A 15,531-nucleotide genomic window follows, 5' to 3' on the forward strand; every position below is an offset into this window, starting at 1 on the left:
TTTTTACTGGCTTTTATATAAAGCCTTATTATTTATGCAAATGTAAATGAGAAAGAAGTGTCTCTATATATCTAAATATATTTGTGTCTATTGATGGGATTGACTTGAAAGTAAATATGATGTAATCTAAATTTTTATTACGAGATAAACAGTAGTGCAGAAGATATACTTAGGGAATGAATATTATAACACAATATCTTGGTTTACAAAAATCAATCTCTAGCTAGTAGTCCATATGATATTTCAGTGAATATTATGCATACTGTCAATCTCAATTCGTAGCAAGAAATTTGGATCCTCACAAACTTTCAGGGTTTTCAAGGTAGCCTAAAACAATAAGTTAAGTAAGTAACGTTCCACAAATTAACACACTCTTTAAGCTTGACAGTAAAGAAAAACAAGTACGTGCCATTAGATTTATTAAAAGAAAATTTGATTTAATAATAGAAAAAAGAAAGAAAAGGGGGTTGGGACAAGTCAGTCAAACAAATGTGTCTGAGTTTTAACTGAATTGATGTTGGCTGGTGCTTTGGGTTACCGAATCTTTCAAGGACAGGGCCATGTTTACAGATTTATCTGTTAGGGAATAATGGGCCGAATTTTTTTAAAAGAAAAGAGAAAGAGCAACTATGCTGGTAAAAGAAAAAGAGCAACTGTAAACTACAGAGGGGAGGAAGCATGTTGTTGAGAGACAATCAAGGCCAATAAAGCATAGAAAAATGTTGTACGATGAGGAATGAGCTAGAGCGAATACACATGTGTGTATACTCTTCAAGGTCTCGGCATCCATTCTTGTCTAATCTTGAAATTCTACAGCCGAATCAAGTAAATGGGCCAGTCTTTGTTCCTGGATGAGTTTGGAGAGAACAATAAAAGTCGAGATAATTTTAGTGAAACAAAAATAAAATTCGTATAAAACGACTCTAATGCTTGACTGTAGAACAGACCTTGGCTTTGATTTTGTACATTTCCAAGACATAAAGAGCAACTGCTCCTCCAGTTAATGCACCAAATGAAATTCCAAGTGCTTGTGTTAACCGAGTCATTGTAAATATTTTGTGTATAAAATTATAATATACGAGAGAGAAGAAGTTAAGGTTTTAACAATAATATATATATCTATATATAAAAAAGAGTTGAAGATGAAATATAAACCATTTGAAAGGGCACGGGAGTGTGTGACTTGTTTCTAACAAAAAGGAAGAAGAAGTGCAATACGCCGGGAATGGAGGACGCGACAGAAAGACTTTAACTTATATCTATCATGTCAACTCCAGACGAAAAGTTTCCTTTACAGAACCGGCAATCAGCCTGCACAATCAATGGCCATCACACTGAAATTATGTTAACAGGTTATCAAGACAAGATTTTTATTGTCATTTCGCAGTATGGCAAGATTGGCACTTTGGTTAGTCCAAAAGAAAATCGTAGGAATGACAATGAGTACTAATATATGTTGATGATAGATTCAAACTACATTTGACATCCCCCCTCATTTGGCCAGCAATCCTGCTGCTGTGCCTACAACAAGTCATGTTCTCTTGGGAGAGTCGACAGGCCCGCAGTGTGAGCTTTACTGTCTGTATGCAGCTTCGATCACTCAGGCCGTGGCGGCTATGAACCCCCACGAAAAGCGTCATATAATGTTGGGTATTGCCCTCAAGTCTGCTGAAAGTATGAAGGAGCAAAAAGAAGTATTTAATCAAATTATTGATCATGTCATGGCCAATCCTGTGTGGTAAATAAGAAGAGAAATACAAATAGTTTATAAATAATACACATACAAAACACAAACAAACAAACAAGCAAGCAAGGAGGAAAATAATGCACACAAACATATTGAATATGCTTATTCCGGAAGATCCATCCCCAAATCAAAATCTTCATCATCACCCATAACCATCTTATCAAACTCGTTTCTATCCATACGGCCACGTTTAACCTTCTTAGCAAGACGTTCTTCATTGGCCAATTCATCCCAATCGTCTTCAGATTCTTCCTTCTTTATCTTGGCCTCTTCCAAAGAACGCTTCAAAAATTCACGCTTACGCTCCTTCTTGGCCTTACGATCAAGCTTACGATCCTTGGCATCCTGTTTTTCAGACCAAGCAGAAGATCTAAATACATAAAAAAATGTTTAATAAACGTAGTTATTTTCAATCTAAAACGCAATGTACTTACTTTTTAGGCTTTTGAGCCTTTGCTTGTGCTTCAGCACGTGCTTGGGCAGTTGCTTTGTATTCAAGCATCTCGCGTACACGCTTCTCTTCCTTTTGCTTGTCAAGATACTTGTAGTTATCCCACTGTAAATATTAAATACATATAAGCTTTTTCTTTCGTTCTTTCTTGCATCGAGGTTTTAATAATTTCGCTTACGTCGATATCTTGGTATTCAAATTGAAGGTCTTTTTTATCTCTCAGCTCAGGCATCTTGGGAAGCTTTAAGAGTGCATACCCAGTGGCAACACGAGCAAGCTCTGCATCCTTAATTCTGAAGATATAGCTTGCTTCATGCTTTGAGTAAGCGCGTGCCCACGACACAAATGCCTTCATAGCACGATCATAAATATCTCTGTCTGTCTTTGCAACCTCTCGCATTGTGCGAATAATTTCGGTTACTGAAGGATCGTCTACTGCCACGCTTGGCTCCTTTTCAGAATCCGCCTTTGAACTGTTGTCAACAAGTGTGCCATCCGCAAGACGGTATGGTGCTCTTTCCAATGGAACCTTGCGAAGTCTCAAAAAGTCGACATACACTTCTTCTCTACCACGAACCAAGAGGACAGTAGCCTTACCCTTGCGACCTGCACGGGCTGCACGTCCAGCTCTGTGAGTAAATGCCTTGGGATCTTGAGGAGGATCCACCTGAATAACATAATCTACCTCGGGAATATCGAGACCTCGAGAGGCTACATCTGTACAAAATAGAATGGCTGGTACGGCTGATGGGAGCTGAGTATAAGCGGTGTAAGTAGCTGTTCGTTTTTTAGGGTCCATTTGTCCATGGAGTGAATGAAGTGAGAAAGGCTTGAGCTGGGGAATACGCGAGAGAAGCTTAAAAAAGTAATCGACACATGCACAGGTAGCAAAGTACACAATAAATTTACGTGCACCTTCGGGGTCTGCCAGTTCAGCCTCGAGAATGCGAATCATCTGAGTCAACTTTTGTTCGGGTTCACAAACAACATAGTCAATTTCAAGACTTGCTGGTGTACGTTGGACACTACCCTTGTTGTTCAGATCCTCAACCTTGACAACAATACGAACAGGATTACGCAGACCAGCACGAACAAGTTCAGAAAGACCATCGGTCATTGTAGCTGAGAAAAGACCAGTACGACGCTGCTTAGGTAGTTGAGCAATAATACTATTCAATTGCTGGGTGAAACCCATATCCAACAAACGATCGGCTTCATCCATAACCAGTACTTCTAATTCCTTGGTGTTGACCAATTTTGATGACTTTGACAAAAGCTCATCCAGGCGTCCAGGTGTGCCAATCAATATCCGAGGTTGGTCGCGTTTGAATGTAACGGTATCCTGAGGAAGTGTTCCAGACCCACCAATAAAAAGTCCAAGGGCAATCTGGTCTTGACGGGGATGGTCTTTTACAAACAGCTCAAACACGCTGTGGATCTGTCGAGCCAATTCACTGATGTTTCATTTTCTTCATCAGTTATCCACACCCGCTCGAAGTATAGTTTAAATAATCTTACCGAGTAGGAGTAATTACTACAGCGCCAATCTCATGATTCTTTAAAGGTTCTTCTCTTCTCAGTAGCTTCTCAATGATTGGGATCACAAATGCCAGAGTTTTTCCTGAACCTGTCACAGCCTAAGTTGACACAATGATGTATATATTGGTATATGCACTTGAATACCATTCTTTTTTTAAAAAAATAAAATAAAATAAAATAAATATAAGTAATATTACCTCGACAACTACATCCTTATTCTTCATAAACAAAGGAATTGCACCTGCTTGGACTGGTGTCATTTGGTCAAAGCCCATAGTATTTAAAGTGTCGAGACTAATATGTGTTTTGAAGAAGAGCGTGGAATGCAGTATTGTTAGATCCAGGTCAATCGATTAGCATCAGCAACAGGTGTCATTAATCGTGAGCTTACATTTCATCACTAAGGTGAGATGCTAATGAGCTCCAGGCTCCAGCATGGTTAGGAACTGCTGTCATGATCAATAGATTATTCTGGAATCCATAAGGGGTTTTTTTTTATGGCAAGACTCCTTTCTGACAAGCCACTCTATTCATGGCGGGCTGTGAACCTGGCTAATTAATGCAAAATTCAACAATAAAAAAAATCAAGAAAGGGTAATGCCAACATTATTACTAACTTATCTAAAGGAGAAGAAGATTATAGTACAGTGAAGAATACTATCAAAAATACATTTGTGATGCTGGCAAAATTTTAAGCAGATATATATTTTTCTTATGTTAAAAAATATAAAAATAAAATGGGCCACAAAGCTCATACTTCTCTATAATAGAATATATAGTATTAACTTTAATCATATACAGTGTAATTTTCAGTAAGTGTTACTAAGTTAAGATTATATTTAAGCAGGTTGAAAGAATGTATTTTAGTAGTAGTTTAAAGAAACACTAACTGTATTGAAATGTCAAAATCATAGTACCTTGCGAGCACTTGTACCTAGACAAAACAAAACAAAACAAAATATCGACATACAAATTAAGTATATCAATGAATCAATTGTAATAACAAACATCAGTCAATATTTCACTTTGTTCAATTCAATTCAATTTGAAGATATGCCTCTTTTATGACATATATTCCCTGATAACTCAATTTAACTTTTGCCTGTCAACTTATCTTTAAAAACTTTAATATAAAAAGATTTGTAGATAATGATGATTGTTTCATAAATCCATCCAAATTGAGCTTTTTTTGGGGTACAGTCTGTGTAAATACAATGAAAACCTTACTTGTGTTTTCAACCTATACCACAACTTTTCTGCCTATCTTTCTAACACGCATTTCTTTATTCCTCATCTCTCATTTCTTTTCATTTTCTTGCATTTCCTTTCTTTTTCTCATTCCAATACATTCTCTTTACAATTTCCATGGGATTAGCCAAATTCAATAATATACAATTCACGACATCGGCATTTTCAAAGACTATTACGACCTACTCAATATATACTTTATAGAAAGTAACAGCCTCTAAAGTTAACTATGGTTATCGATACTACGTCAAAATATACAAATATTATTTTATTTATTTTCAGATTTATTTGACTAGATTATTTTTTTTCCTATAAACGAGGGTTCCTAATTACAACATTAACCTCTTCAATCAAGTAAAAAGAAATATTTAAAGGCTTGTTTTTTTTATTGGAGACGATACTAGTTAAAAAGGACTTTATTTATCTATTTAAAGATATACATATATACATACATAAAGAAACTATTTTATTCTATTTGATTGAATTTCACTTAATGTTCTTTTACATGAGTAAAGGAATAAAAAGCATGACACCAAGTTCTTTGTCCCCGCATTACGCGGCTCAATCTCCTTCAGGGACGTAAACCTGACTTGGTAGCGAAGGAGGTGCTGGAATGGTGGCAAACCAACGGAAAGCACCCGTTCATCCAGCCCCACATCTCGTCACCGAGTAATGTGGGTGCGAACTCGCCAGAGAACTTACCACTAGGTGATAAGGTCCAGCTCATTCGACTACCAGTAGCTTCACCGTCAGCCGTTAAAGAGTTCAGTCAGGTTAGCAGTGAAGAGCCAGCACATCTCACCACAGGTTAGACCTCCCTCCCCCCAGCATCATGATTCCACATTGGCGATGCGATGTACACAGTAGTCCTTCCAAAAATGAAAAGAGACCATGCCCCACGACTTCTCAGAATTAACTGAGCTGGCGAGTAACAACTTTCACTTTCCGATGCTTGTAGCATGGAAGAATCTCCCTGCAACGGTCGCAAGAGACGCCTCACTATGAAACCGGGACTGTTGTTGCTCAAGGAGAAAATAAACGACGCGCGTTGGAGGAGGTCTATAAGTAACAGAAATTTTTTTCATCTGCGATTAAAGTTTACGACTGCGCTTTTTGTCAGTCTTAGATGTCCACGTCAGAGCAAACGTGATATGGCTATATATTCTTTTTATTGGGTTTGTGTAACTGTTCTAAGGTAGAGTAGACAGCTAATAATATTGAATTAGATTACTAGAGAAGATGGCTTTTTCAAAGTAAAGCAAAGTAAAGCAAAAAAGCAAAGAAGTAAGGAAAGGTTCGGTTTTGATCGGTGTAGCAATAACTTTCAAAGTGGAGTACACGTTTCTATAACAGCGATATGTAGGTTACTCTAAAGTGGTCTGTGCGCTTCTTGTGCGAGAACGCAAGAAAAAGCTTTTATTTATTTCGCTTGTATAAAAAGACACAAAAAGAACCCAACAGTTGCTAGAAAATAAACCCACATATATTTCAAAGCAACATTAAGTAATAACGTCGATGTAAAAAAAGAAAGCAGAAAGTATATATATAGCTGACATCTTCAATAGGAAAAAAGATAAGATCCCAGAGTTTCTGCTAATAATTTGACTAGAACACTTTATTTAGTCCTCATAAATCTGAGTCTGTCACAGCCCCATACAAACAAAAAAAATTATTTAGTCCTCCCCTACCCCCAAAAAAAATACCATCTGTCTAAACTCGTGACTAAAGTGTCGTAAAATATTTCCAGGCTGTCCAGGCTGTCCTGCCAAAATGGCTATTGCCCAAGCACGTGACTAGGTGACGTAATATACTCTCAGGCTGTCCGTAAGCTTCCCCTCAACTTACTGTATTGAGTGCGTCATATAACACCGGTTTGAGAGCACAATCAACTAGTTGCATTGTGATATTTAGAACTTGATTGTTTAGTTCTCGGAAAAAAATTACAGGGAGTACGGGTCTGCGAAGAACTTGTTTACTACACTAAATCACATTGTGTGGTTCAAGACTATATATCAAATCATGTTTTTTTCTTCATTAAATACATGAATAAATAACACAAAATTACTACGTTACCTTAAAGCCGACAAAACAGTGGATCTCCTTATTGTTTTCAATAGCATTTTCCAGGATTCCCAGATATCGTCGATTTCTTTGTTGTCTTCTTTTTCGTCTTCTTTTTCTTCACCACTGTTAGGAGTGTTTTCAGTGTCATCATTATCTTGTGTGGCCTCCGTTTCGTGCCTTCCATCAACTCCCTATCCTGTGCTCGTAGTCTCTTTTTATTTCTTTTTCCGCATTTACTGACAATCTCTTCGGCCATTTGTCCATGTAATCGATACTATACAGGCGTTGTAAGTTAAGTTTTTAATCGCGAACTAAAACAATAATACAAGTTACCTTGGATGTTTCATAGCTAATAGAAGTTGAAGCAATAGAAGCAGAGTTTTTCCAAAACTCCTTGATAGCTGATTTTCCTTTTGCGGACTATAAAAAACTTATTACTAACTCTTCTCCACACCTTTTCTTAATATCTAGCCTTACTTTTAAAGCATTATCCATTTGGCGCAGCATTGTATCTGCTATTGTACCAGAAATAACATAAGCTTGCATTATTTTGGTATCTTGTGCGAGAGCTTTGTTTCCGCTTCGAGTGGGAATCGTAGGATTTTTTTGTACAAACTGCAGGAGATAAGCGATTGCATTCCAGTTACGTGGCTGCTCGGTAATAAAAAATTCTATAAAGAAAAATAAGCTTGTTGATCACTAATACGACGCTTGGGACATTTACCTGGGAAAAAGAGTTTTTCATATGCCTCAGCATAGAACGTATCTAGGAAATGAGTTGGTTTTTGAGTAGTCGAGGCAACAGTGATGGTAAATCGACAATAAAGAACCTGTTGAAAACAAGTTTTTGGTTTTTGCTACTATTCAGGAGCGCTAATATTAGGGGGGGGGGGGGGGGGGCATTTTCTTATTGGACACTACCTTTTCTGACAGGAAACAATTTTTTGCTTTTACGTCCCCACACTTTGTGTGTTCATCAATTTCTCCCCAGGCATCTACCTCTCCTTCTTTAGGAAGTACGACCTGTTTTTGGGCAATTTAATAATAAAACTTTGTCTCATATAAAAAAATGTTTTGCTTTTACTGGACCACAAATCGTGAATTGCTGTTCGGTATCAAATACTCGTATCTGATCTCTAAGGATTCATACTTGTCATAATAAGAATACTTTAATATAAGGCAGGATAATAGCTTCGGCTAAGTGTAAAAGCATCCTCTTAAATATGTAATCGCTGATTTTAGGGGGACGACATTTTGATTCTACTGGGCTACAAACTGTGACATTTTTGCCGGCATGAAATACCTCTATCTGGTTCCTAAGGATACAGAATATTCGTATAAAGACATTTTTTGTGCTTTGAAAAAAGAGTGAATAGGGATTGCTTACCACTTGGTGCTGTCATACTCTGGGAATATAATTAAGTGAAAGAAGAAGAAAGACATTATATGCATAAGAGGGCTAATACTTAGTAAAATATCAAGCGAGATTGCGTCACACTTTAATGACAACAACTCCTTATTATCTTCTATAGTGTATTTTTCTTATAATCGACAAAAAAAAAATTGTACTCCAATCATTTTTTTTCAAGACCTAAAAAGTGCTGTCGGAAATGACAAAACTAAATATCTTTTCTGTTTACTTTGTTAAGAAACAGCTTCTCTACAAAGTAAACAGAAAACATGTTTAGTTTTGTCATTTGCGACAGCACTTTTTAGGTCTTGAAAAAACGCGGTATTTGAATTTAATAGCAGAGAAAGAGAAATATTGACACTAGATTTTCCATTTATAATGGCAGATGACGAGAATCGATCCCTTAAAATAGTAATACTATGTATCACTCAGTGTTTAAAAGATCTTTTGTCGTGAATATACGAAGTTGTGACTGCATAAAGTTCAATATTTAGGATTTTTTAAAAAACTGGCGGACATTTAATGCCATTTTCATATATCGGCATTTGAAATAAAAAAATTGACACAAATCTTGAAATTTGCGATTTGTTGTGGTGGTTGAAGTTGAAGAAGTTTTTAAGAGGAAGAATTCAAGATTTGAAATTAGGAACGAAGATTCGTGAGAACTTGTGTAGGTTTTGTTTATTGAGAAAGATTTTGTATCAAAGTTTGACCAGGTTCCTACACTGAACTACTACTGCTATTTATATTGTTTTGGATTGGGAAAATTATATGACTGGGGTCAGGTAATCGATCCTATCTGAGCCTTAATCAGAGCAACGTGATCTTGGGATAATTAATGTATGATTAATTATATAAATGTGTGTAGTCCCAATGAAGTATTAACATCGAAAGTAAATGTGTTTATGAGTTATAATTATGCTTATAATAATCCACTGATGTATCCCATATTATGGTGATATCATCATATGAAATATAATCACTATCATGCATGCTAAACCTGTGTGTTAAATAATAAAGTAATCGGTAGACACCTTTGACTGGAATAGCTGAGGCCTTATATTATTTCCTTCAGACTTATTCTCAATTACAGCAGTAGTCAATACTCATTTACAACATTATCCTCCACCAGATTCAACAATACCTTTTGTTGATTCGGCAAAACATCTCATCTTAACTATTTATTAATTTGTCGAATTGCTCAATTTCATTTGGGTCAATTACGCTCATAATTTTTTTTTTTTTTTATACTTCAAGAGATCTGCACTGTAAACTCAGCTCCGTGGATTACGTGTTTATTTTATCAAATTTTTTGTTGCTCTTCTTTTGGACATTCTTTCTTCTCTACTCAGTGCGGTAGGAAGCTTACTTCCATTGTGCTCTTCGATGCGATTCCTTTTTATTTTACCATCATGTCTTGGAATTTGAACTGTTTTCTTTAATGAGGCTGCACTCTTATTCACTAATTCCGTGGCTCTCTCATTCTCTAAACGTTCGATTTCTCTGACCTTCTTCCAATACTTTTGTATTATTGTGGGATTGGTAAAATCGTTAGCCATTTGCCATGTGTTTGCCCGTTCACCATAACCAACCCATTTTACCAGATATTCTCTTTCACCAGCAGCACCACGATGATCGCGAATGTCTTCAACTTCATAGAGCTCATTCTCAATTGTAGATTCATCGATGGTAACCATCTTGAGTTCTGAGGGTGTGTAATTTCGGTGCAACAATTCTCCTTGCTCATCCTTTAGTTCATACGATCCTCCTTTATTTCTTCGAACCACTGTATAAGGACCTTCATAGATTGGTGCCAATTTATTTGGACGATGTGGTAATCTGACCATTACGTGTGTTCCTTTGGGGATGTCTATTAAGATGTTCTTGTGATCGTATTTCTTTTTTAACTCTTCGTTGATCCGCAAGACTCTTTCGTTTATGGCAGGGAATATTATTTTATCCATATATTCAATCTGCTTCTCCAATTCATCAATTGTTACCGTGTTTTTGGGAAGAGAGAATTTTGCTTTATCACCATACTCATCAGGTACATTAACTCTGCGAGCATACATTAGTGAAAAGGGTGCACTCAGTGTCTTTTGAGGAATATGTCTGTTTATGCATAGCTGAACAATTGGTAAATAGTGACACCAGTCATTGCTGTTCGCTCTCATCATTTTCCGTACAGTATTCTCTGCAACTTTCACACTGGCTTCAGCAATACCATTTCCTTGTGGATGATATGCCGTTGAATATCTTCGATCAATACCAAGCTCTTTCGATAGGCTTGCCATTAAAGAATTTCTAAATTCCAACCCATTGTCACTTTGCATTACTTTGGGAAAACCATAATCTCCAAATATTTTTATCAATGCCTTAGCTATTGTTGTCGAGTTTTTGTTTGGTAATGGTCTCAAGATGATATACCTGGAACAAACATCAACTAACACTAGCATATACGTGTGACCATCCTCTGATACTGGGAATTCACCGCATAAGTCAATTGCAACATGATCAAATGGTCGGAAAGCTACAACATTGGTCAATGGGTGATATCCTCTTTTGCTGATGTTGTGCTTCTGACATTCAGAGCAAGAACGAATAATCTCCTTTGCTTCTTCATATATATTAGTCCAATGTAATCCTTGAGAGTGAAGATCATTCACCATAGCTTGACTACCAAAGTGACCAAACGAATGTGCTTCTTTTAACAAGCCATTTCGCTTTTCTTCAGGAGGCGACATATAGTCGGAAGTCTCTGATACATTTTCGATGAGTTGTGTAGCAAGTACATTTAGCACTTTGTCCTTACTGTACTTTTTCTTACGAATAATAACTTTATCTTTAGATTGCAAGTGTTTTGTTCTGATTTTTCTCAATCCATCATCCTCCACCAGCTTGTAACTATCCTCTGGAGGATACAAGCGACTCAACAAGTCTGGTAGTTTATTCAACAAACCAGGAATATGGACCACCTTAAAATCAAAGTCAAGAAGTGTCTCAATCCAGCCAATTATCATGGGATTAGCAATTTTTTGTGTGTGAAGATAAGTGAGTGCTTTATGATCAGTAAAAATGGTGAACTGTCGGCCCCATAGAAATGGACGGAATTTATCAAGCGCCAAAACGACTGCATACAATTCTCTTTTGGTGGTGCTCCATCGCCGTTGGGATGGGCTCAGGGAAGTTGACACAAAACTAATATACTTATCACGCCCTTGATCGTCGCGCTGAAAAAGCAGGCAGGCTACTCCATAAAGGGAAGCATCTGTGGCCACATACATTTCACGTGACATATCTGCGTAATGAAGAATTAAATCCTGATGCAGTATGTCCTTTAATGCTTTAAAGCTTCTTGTCTGCTCATCTGTCCATAGCTCAGCTACATTGTTGGCATGACTTAATCGTGAAATAGGTTCAGCCACCTTCGAGATCATGGGAATATAGTCTCTGAAGTAATTAATCAAACCCATAAATTGCTGAATTTGTTTCGCAGTTTTAGGAATAGGCCATTTATCAACGTTTGTCAACTTTCGCTTATCAACCTTGGTGCCTGTCTCATTGACGACAAAACCAAGCAATCGCACTGAATGTTGAAACCAGACACATTTATCAGAGTTTAGAATCAACTTCGCCGATGTCAATCTATCAATCACTATTTTTACATCCTTAACATGCTGCTCAAATGTTTCGCTAGCCACAATACAATCATCAACAAAATTCTGCACACAGTCAATTTTATCAAACAAAGTTGCCATGACATGTTGAAATTGTGATGTAAGCATCTTCAAGCCAAAGCAGTCTTTAATGAAGCTATATTGTTGCCCATCTAAATGAGTGAATGTTAATTTATGAACATCTTCAGGTGCAACTTTGAAACGATGGTAGGCATTCGATAAATCCAATGTGGTGAAAAATTTCTTTCCACTCAAATTCTGGAATATCGTTTGGATTTTAGGAATTGGATAGTTGAATGTGGGAGGTAGGATCTGATTCAATAATCGCACATCTAGACAAACTCGGTGACTCACAATCTCTCCAGCTTTGTTTCTTTTAGGCACAAGCAACATAGGACTGTTGAAGGAAGTATTGGTCTTGGACTTGACAATCGTGCCTGTCTCAAGCCATTCTTTTACTTGTTTATCAAGTGTTGGTCGTAGAGCATGGGGAATAGGATATTGACGTCTATAAGCTGTGGCGCCTTCTTTTGTGGGTAATCTAATTAGAGATTCTGATAAAGGACAAGAGGACTCGACTGGGATTTTCTTATTTTCATCCAGTGAGGCCTGAATTGACTGAATAAATTCTGCTCGCTGTATTTCCGTACCAGCTGGCGAATTATCCGGTTCAAACTTTTTCTCTTTATCGATATTTAGATTCTCATACACAGCGGCATAGTCTTTAGCGTTATCTGAATGAATATATTCTCCTTCGATATCGTATGCAACATTAATCAATCCGATGTTCATTTTTGTTAAGATATCTCTTCCAAGAAGAATATCAAAATTAAATCCTGTATTAAACTCTAACACCTCGGGTGCATGCTTAAACGTAATTCCATTCACATATTTAAAATTTAAAGGATCAGTTTTTCCCAATCGCTTAGTACCACTATTCTTTGACAAGAAAGTGAAGGAACCATTTGATGAATTTATTTTATTTATATTTAAATTTTCATTCAAACATTGTAAACTAATGAAAGTGCGTGCACTGCCAGTGTCAATCATTCCAAGTAGTTTGTGGTTCTCTACAATAATAGGAGTGGTTAGATTAAATGCATCATTGGCTTTAACCCTTCTCTCAATTTTGTCAAGTAGGTACTTACAGTCGAAAGACATGTCTTCGAGTTCCAAGTCGACACTGTCTTGGATCGCCTTGAGCACTTGCTCAGACTTCTCCTTGGCAGGGACCTGCGAGACCATCAGGACTGGCTCACTGTCCTTACAGACGTGGCCACGGAAGTAGTTTTCTCCACACCGCCTGCAGGGGTTGCGCTTGGTGGGGGCAGCTACTTTGGCCTTGTTGTTGGCCAGGGTGAAGCATTTGCTCGACTCATGTGTAGTATTCTTACCATGGTGCGAGCAGAAGAAGGAACGCTCCGGCTTACTGATTCGGTGCTGCTGGTTGTTGCTGGAGTGCACCTTCTTGCGAGGGTACGCCTCCATTCTCTTCTTCTCCATTCTCTTCTCAGTGTGCATGTTGGCACCAGGAATGAGCTGGGTAGCTTCGGCATACATGCGATTGTCGTCGCCAAGGATGTCTCTGCCAATCTGCGTCAACTGCTCCACAGTCCAATCTCTTTTGGTCTCGCCATTGAAGTCCAATCTGGTCATGGTGAGCCGCAAGAGTGTCTGTACTTGCCTAGTCAAGGAAGCGAGGAAGCGGTCGGCAACACGAGCATCGTTTTTGGGGAGGCCGGCATCATACACAGCCTGAAGGAACTTCTTGGAGTAATCTCCAATCGACTCAGAAGGAAGCATTACCATGGTAAATACCTCTTTTACCGAACGGGATGTCACCAAGCGCGATCCATGTCTTGCTGTAAAGCAGATCTTGGCCGCATTCCAATCTACACACTTCTTCAAATCCATCTCTACCCATCCATCGTCACTATGAGGCAAGCAGAGCGGTAAAAATCTCTTCCAAACTAGTTCAATGTCCTGAAGGGACGACTCAATAACCTTTTGGAAGGTGCGAAGGAAGTGGTCTACTGAGTGAAAGACCTCTTCATTCGGGAAGGACCTAATCACATCGTCTGCCAACTGGAACTTAGGAAGATCTCTTCTATTAAGAGTCAACCCTCCAGTGCGACTGCTCTTCTCTACAACTTTCACAGAAGGCGAAAGGTACTGACTGCATGCTATTTCTATATCTATCATTTCTTTGACGCGTCTGACCTTATTAAGGGCTAATTCAGCTGCTTGCTCATCGTTCATAGCGTGAGCAGCGCTGACAGCCTCTACATGCTGTTGAAGTTCTAGTCTAAGTTTCTCTGACAAAGACAAGACTGTTGTAGCAGCATTCGCTACCAAGGGACGAAGGGGAGAGGGAGCCACAAATTGTCCAGGGGTGGAGCTGGCAAAGGAGATGTTGTCACTCAGACTGGCGATGAGGTCCTCCTCAGTCATGACGGACATGGCATCCTCATCATGAGCAGGGATGATGGCGGCGGGGTAGTTCTCAGCAGAGGGGTTCATGGTAGTTCACGAAAAAAAATGTTGTGGTGGTTGAAGTTGAAGAAGTTTTTAAGAGGAAGAATTCAAGATTTGAAATTAGGAACGAAGATTCGTGAGAACTTGTGTAGGTTTTGTTTATTGAGAAAGATTTTGTATCAAAGTTTGACCAGGTTCCTACACTGAACTACTACTGCTATTTATATTGTTTTGGATTGGGAAAATTATATGACTGGGGTCAGGTAATCGATCCTATCTGAGCCTTAATCAGAGCAACGTGATCTTGGGATAATTAATGTATGATTAATTATATAAATGTGTGTAGTCCCAATGAAGTATTAACATCGAAAGTAAATGTGTTTATGAGTTATAATTATGCTTATAATAATCCACTGATGTATCCCATATTATGGTGATATCATCATATGAAATATAATCACTATCATGCATGCTAAACCTGTGTGTTAAATAATAAAGTAATCGGTAGACACCTTTGACTGGAATAGCTGAGGCCTTATATTATTTCCTTCAGACTTATTCTCAATTACAGCAGTAGTCAATACTCATTTACAACACGATTATTAAGAAAATACACCATACATCAATGGTTATTGATACAGTGTATTTGTGACCAATCATTATTTCTTTATTGTCAAAACTAAATTCAGAACTACTGATTGATTATACAGGATCTGATTTTTGCATGAGACAGTACTTTATTATGAAGTTGCCCAAATACAGGCTATGAATCTTACAATAATGAGAGTTAGATGGCTGGGGAGAGATAGATAAACACACAAAGTGTGGGGGCAAGGTAGTAAGCTAATACGTACAGAGAAAGGAGGAAAAAACAGAATTAAAAGAAGAAACAAAGAGAAGGAATTACACATGAGAAAGT

General features: G+C 37.8%; 5 protein-coding genes across 5 annotated transcripts; 1 reads left to right on the forward strand and 4 right to left on the reverse strand.

The window, feature by feature from the left end:
- Positions 1–1,498: 1,498 nt before the first annotated feature.
- PHYBLDRAFT_33090 (hypothetical protein) lies at positions 1,499–4,030 on the reverse strand. Its single transcript, XM_018440006.1, has 6 exons — positions 3,935–4,030; positions 3,717–3,835; positions 2,703–3,652; positions 2,377–2,630; positions 2,182–2,303; positions 1,499–2,117 (listed from the first exon to the last, which is right to left on the reverse strand). The coding sequence occupies exons 1-6, from the start codon at positions 4,010–4,012 to the stop codon at positions 1,850–1,852; spliced, it is 1,791 nt and encodes a 596-aa protein (XP_018286099.1). The 5' UTR covers positions 4,013–4,030; the 3' UTR covers positions 1,499–1,849.
- Positions 4,031–5,478: 1,448 nt separating this feature from the next.
- On the forward strand, positions 5,479–5,990 carry PHYBLDRAFT_150733 (hypothetical protein; the record flags this gene model as incomplete). Its single annotated transcript, XM_018432540.1, has 3 exons — positions 5,479–5,494; positions 5,583–5,792; positions 5,872–5,990. The coding sequence occupies 3 exons, from the start codon at positions 5,479–5,481 to the stop codon at positions 5,988–5,990; spliced, it is 345 nt and encodes a 114-aa protein (XP_018286100.1).
- Positions 5,991–6,604: 614 nt separating this feature from the next.
- PHYBLDRAFT_150734 (hypothetical protein) lies at positions 6,605–8,345 on the reverse strand (the record flags this gene model as incomplete). The annotated part of the gene is made up of 11 exons (XM_018432541.1): positions 6,605–6,625; positions 6,689–6,778; positions 6,831–6,960; positions 7,059–7,203; positions 7,287–7,323; positions 7,383–7,469; positions 7,527–7,720; positions 7,774–7,879; positions 8,004–8,072; positions 8,134–8,185; positions 8,314–8,345. 11 exons carry the CDS (start codon positions 8,343–8,345, stop codon positions 6,605–6,607), a joined length of 963 nt encoding a protein of 320 aa, XP_018286101.1.
- A 1,446-nt stretch (positions 8,346–9,791) lies between these two features.
- Positions 9,792–10,664, reverse strand: PHYBLDRAFT_160218 (hypothetical protein). Its single transcript, XM_018434141.1, has 3 exons — positions 10,606–10,664; positions 10,065–10,507; positions 9,792–10,002 (listed from the first exon to the last, which is right to left on the reverse strand). Exons 1-3 carry the CDS (start codon positions 10,616–10,618, stop codon positions 9,940–9,942), a joined length of 519 nt encoding a protein of 172 aa, XP_018286102.1. The 5' UTR covers positions 10,619–10,664; the 3' UTR covers positions 9,792–9,939.
- Positions 10,665–13,091: 2,427 nt separating this feature from the next.
- PHYBLDRAFT_160219 (hypothetical protein) lies at positions 13,092–13,713 on the reverse strand (the record flags this gene model as incomplete). Its single annotated transcript, XM_018434142.1, has 2 exons — positions 13,282–13,713; positions 13,092–13,207 (listed from the first exon to the last, which is right to left on the reverse strand). A coding segment is annotated over exon 1 (416 nt), but the record flags the coding sequence as incomplete, so codon positions are not given.
- Between the last annotated feature and the right edge of the window lie 1,818 nt (positions 13,714–15,531).

Source organism: Phycomyces blakesleeanus (assembly GCF_001638985.1).
Source record: "Phycomyces blakesleeanus NRRL 1555(-) unplaced genomic scaffold PHYBLscaffold_26, whole genome shotgun sequence".
NCBI lineage: Eukaryota > Fungi > Mucoromycota > Mucoromycetes > Mucorales > Phycomycetaceae > Phycomyces > Phycomyces blakesleeanus.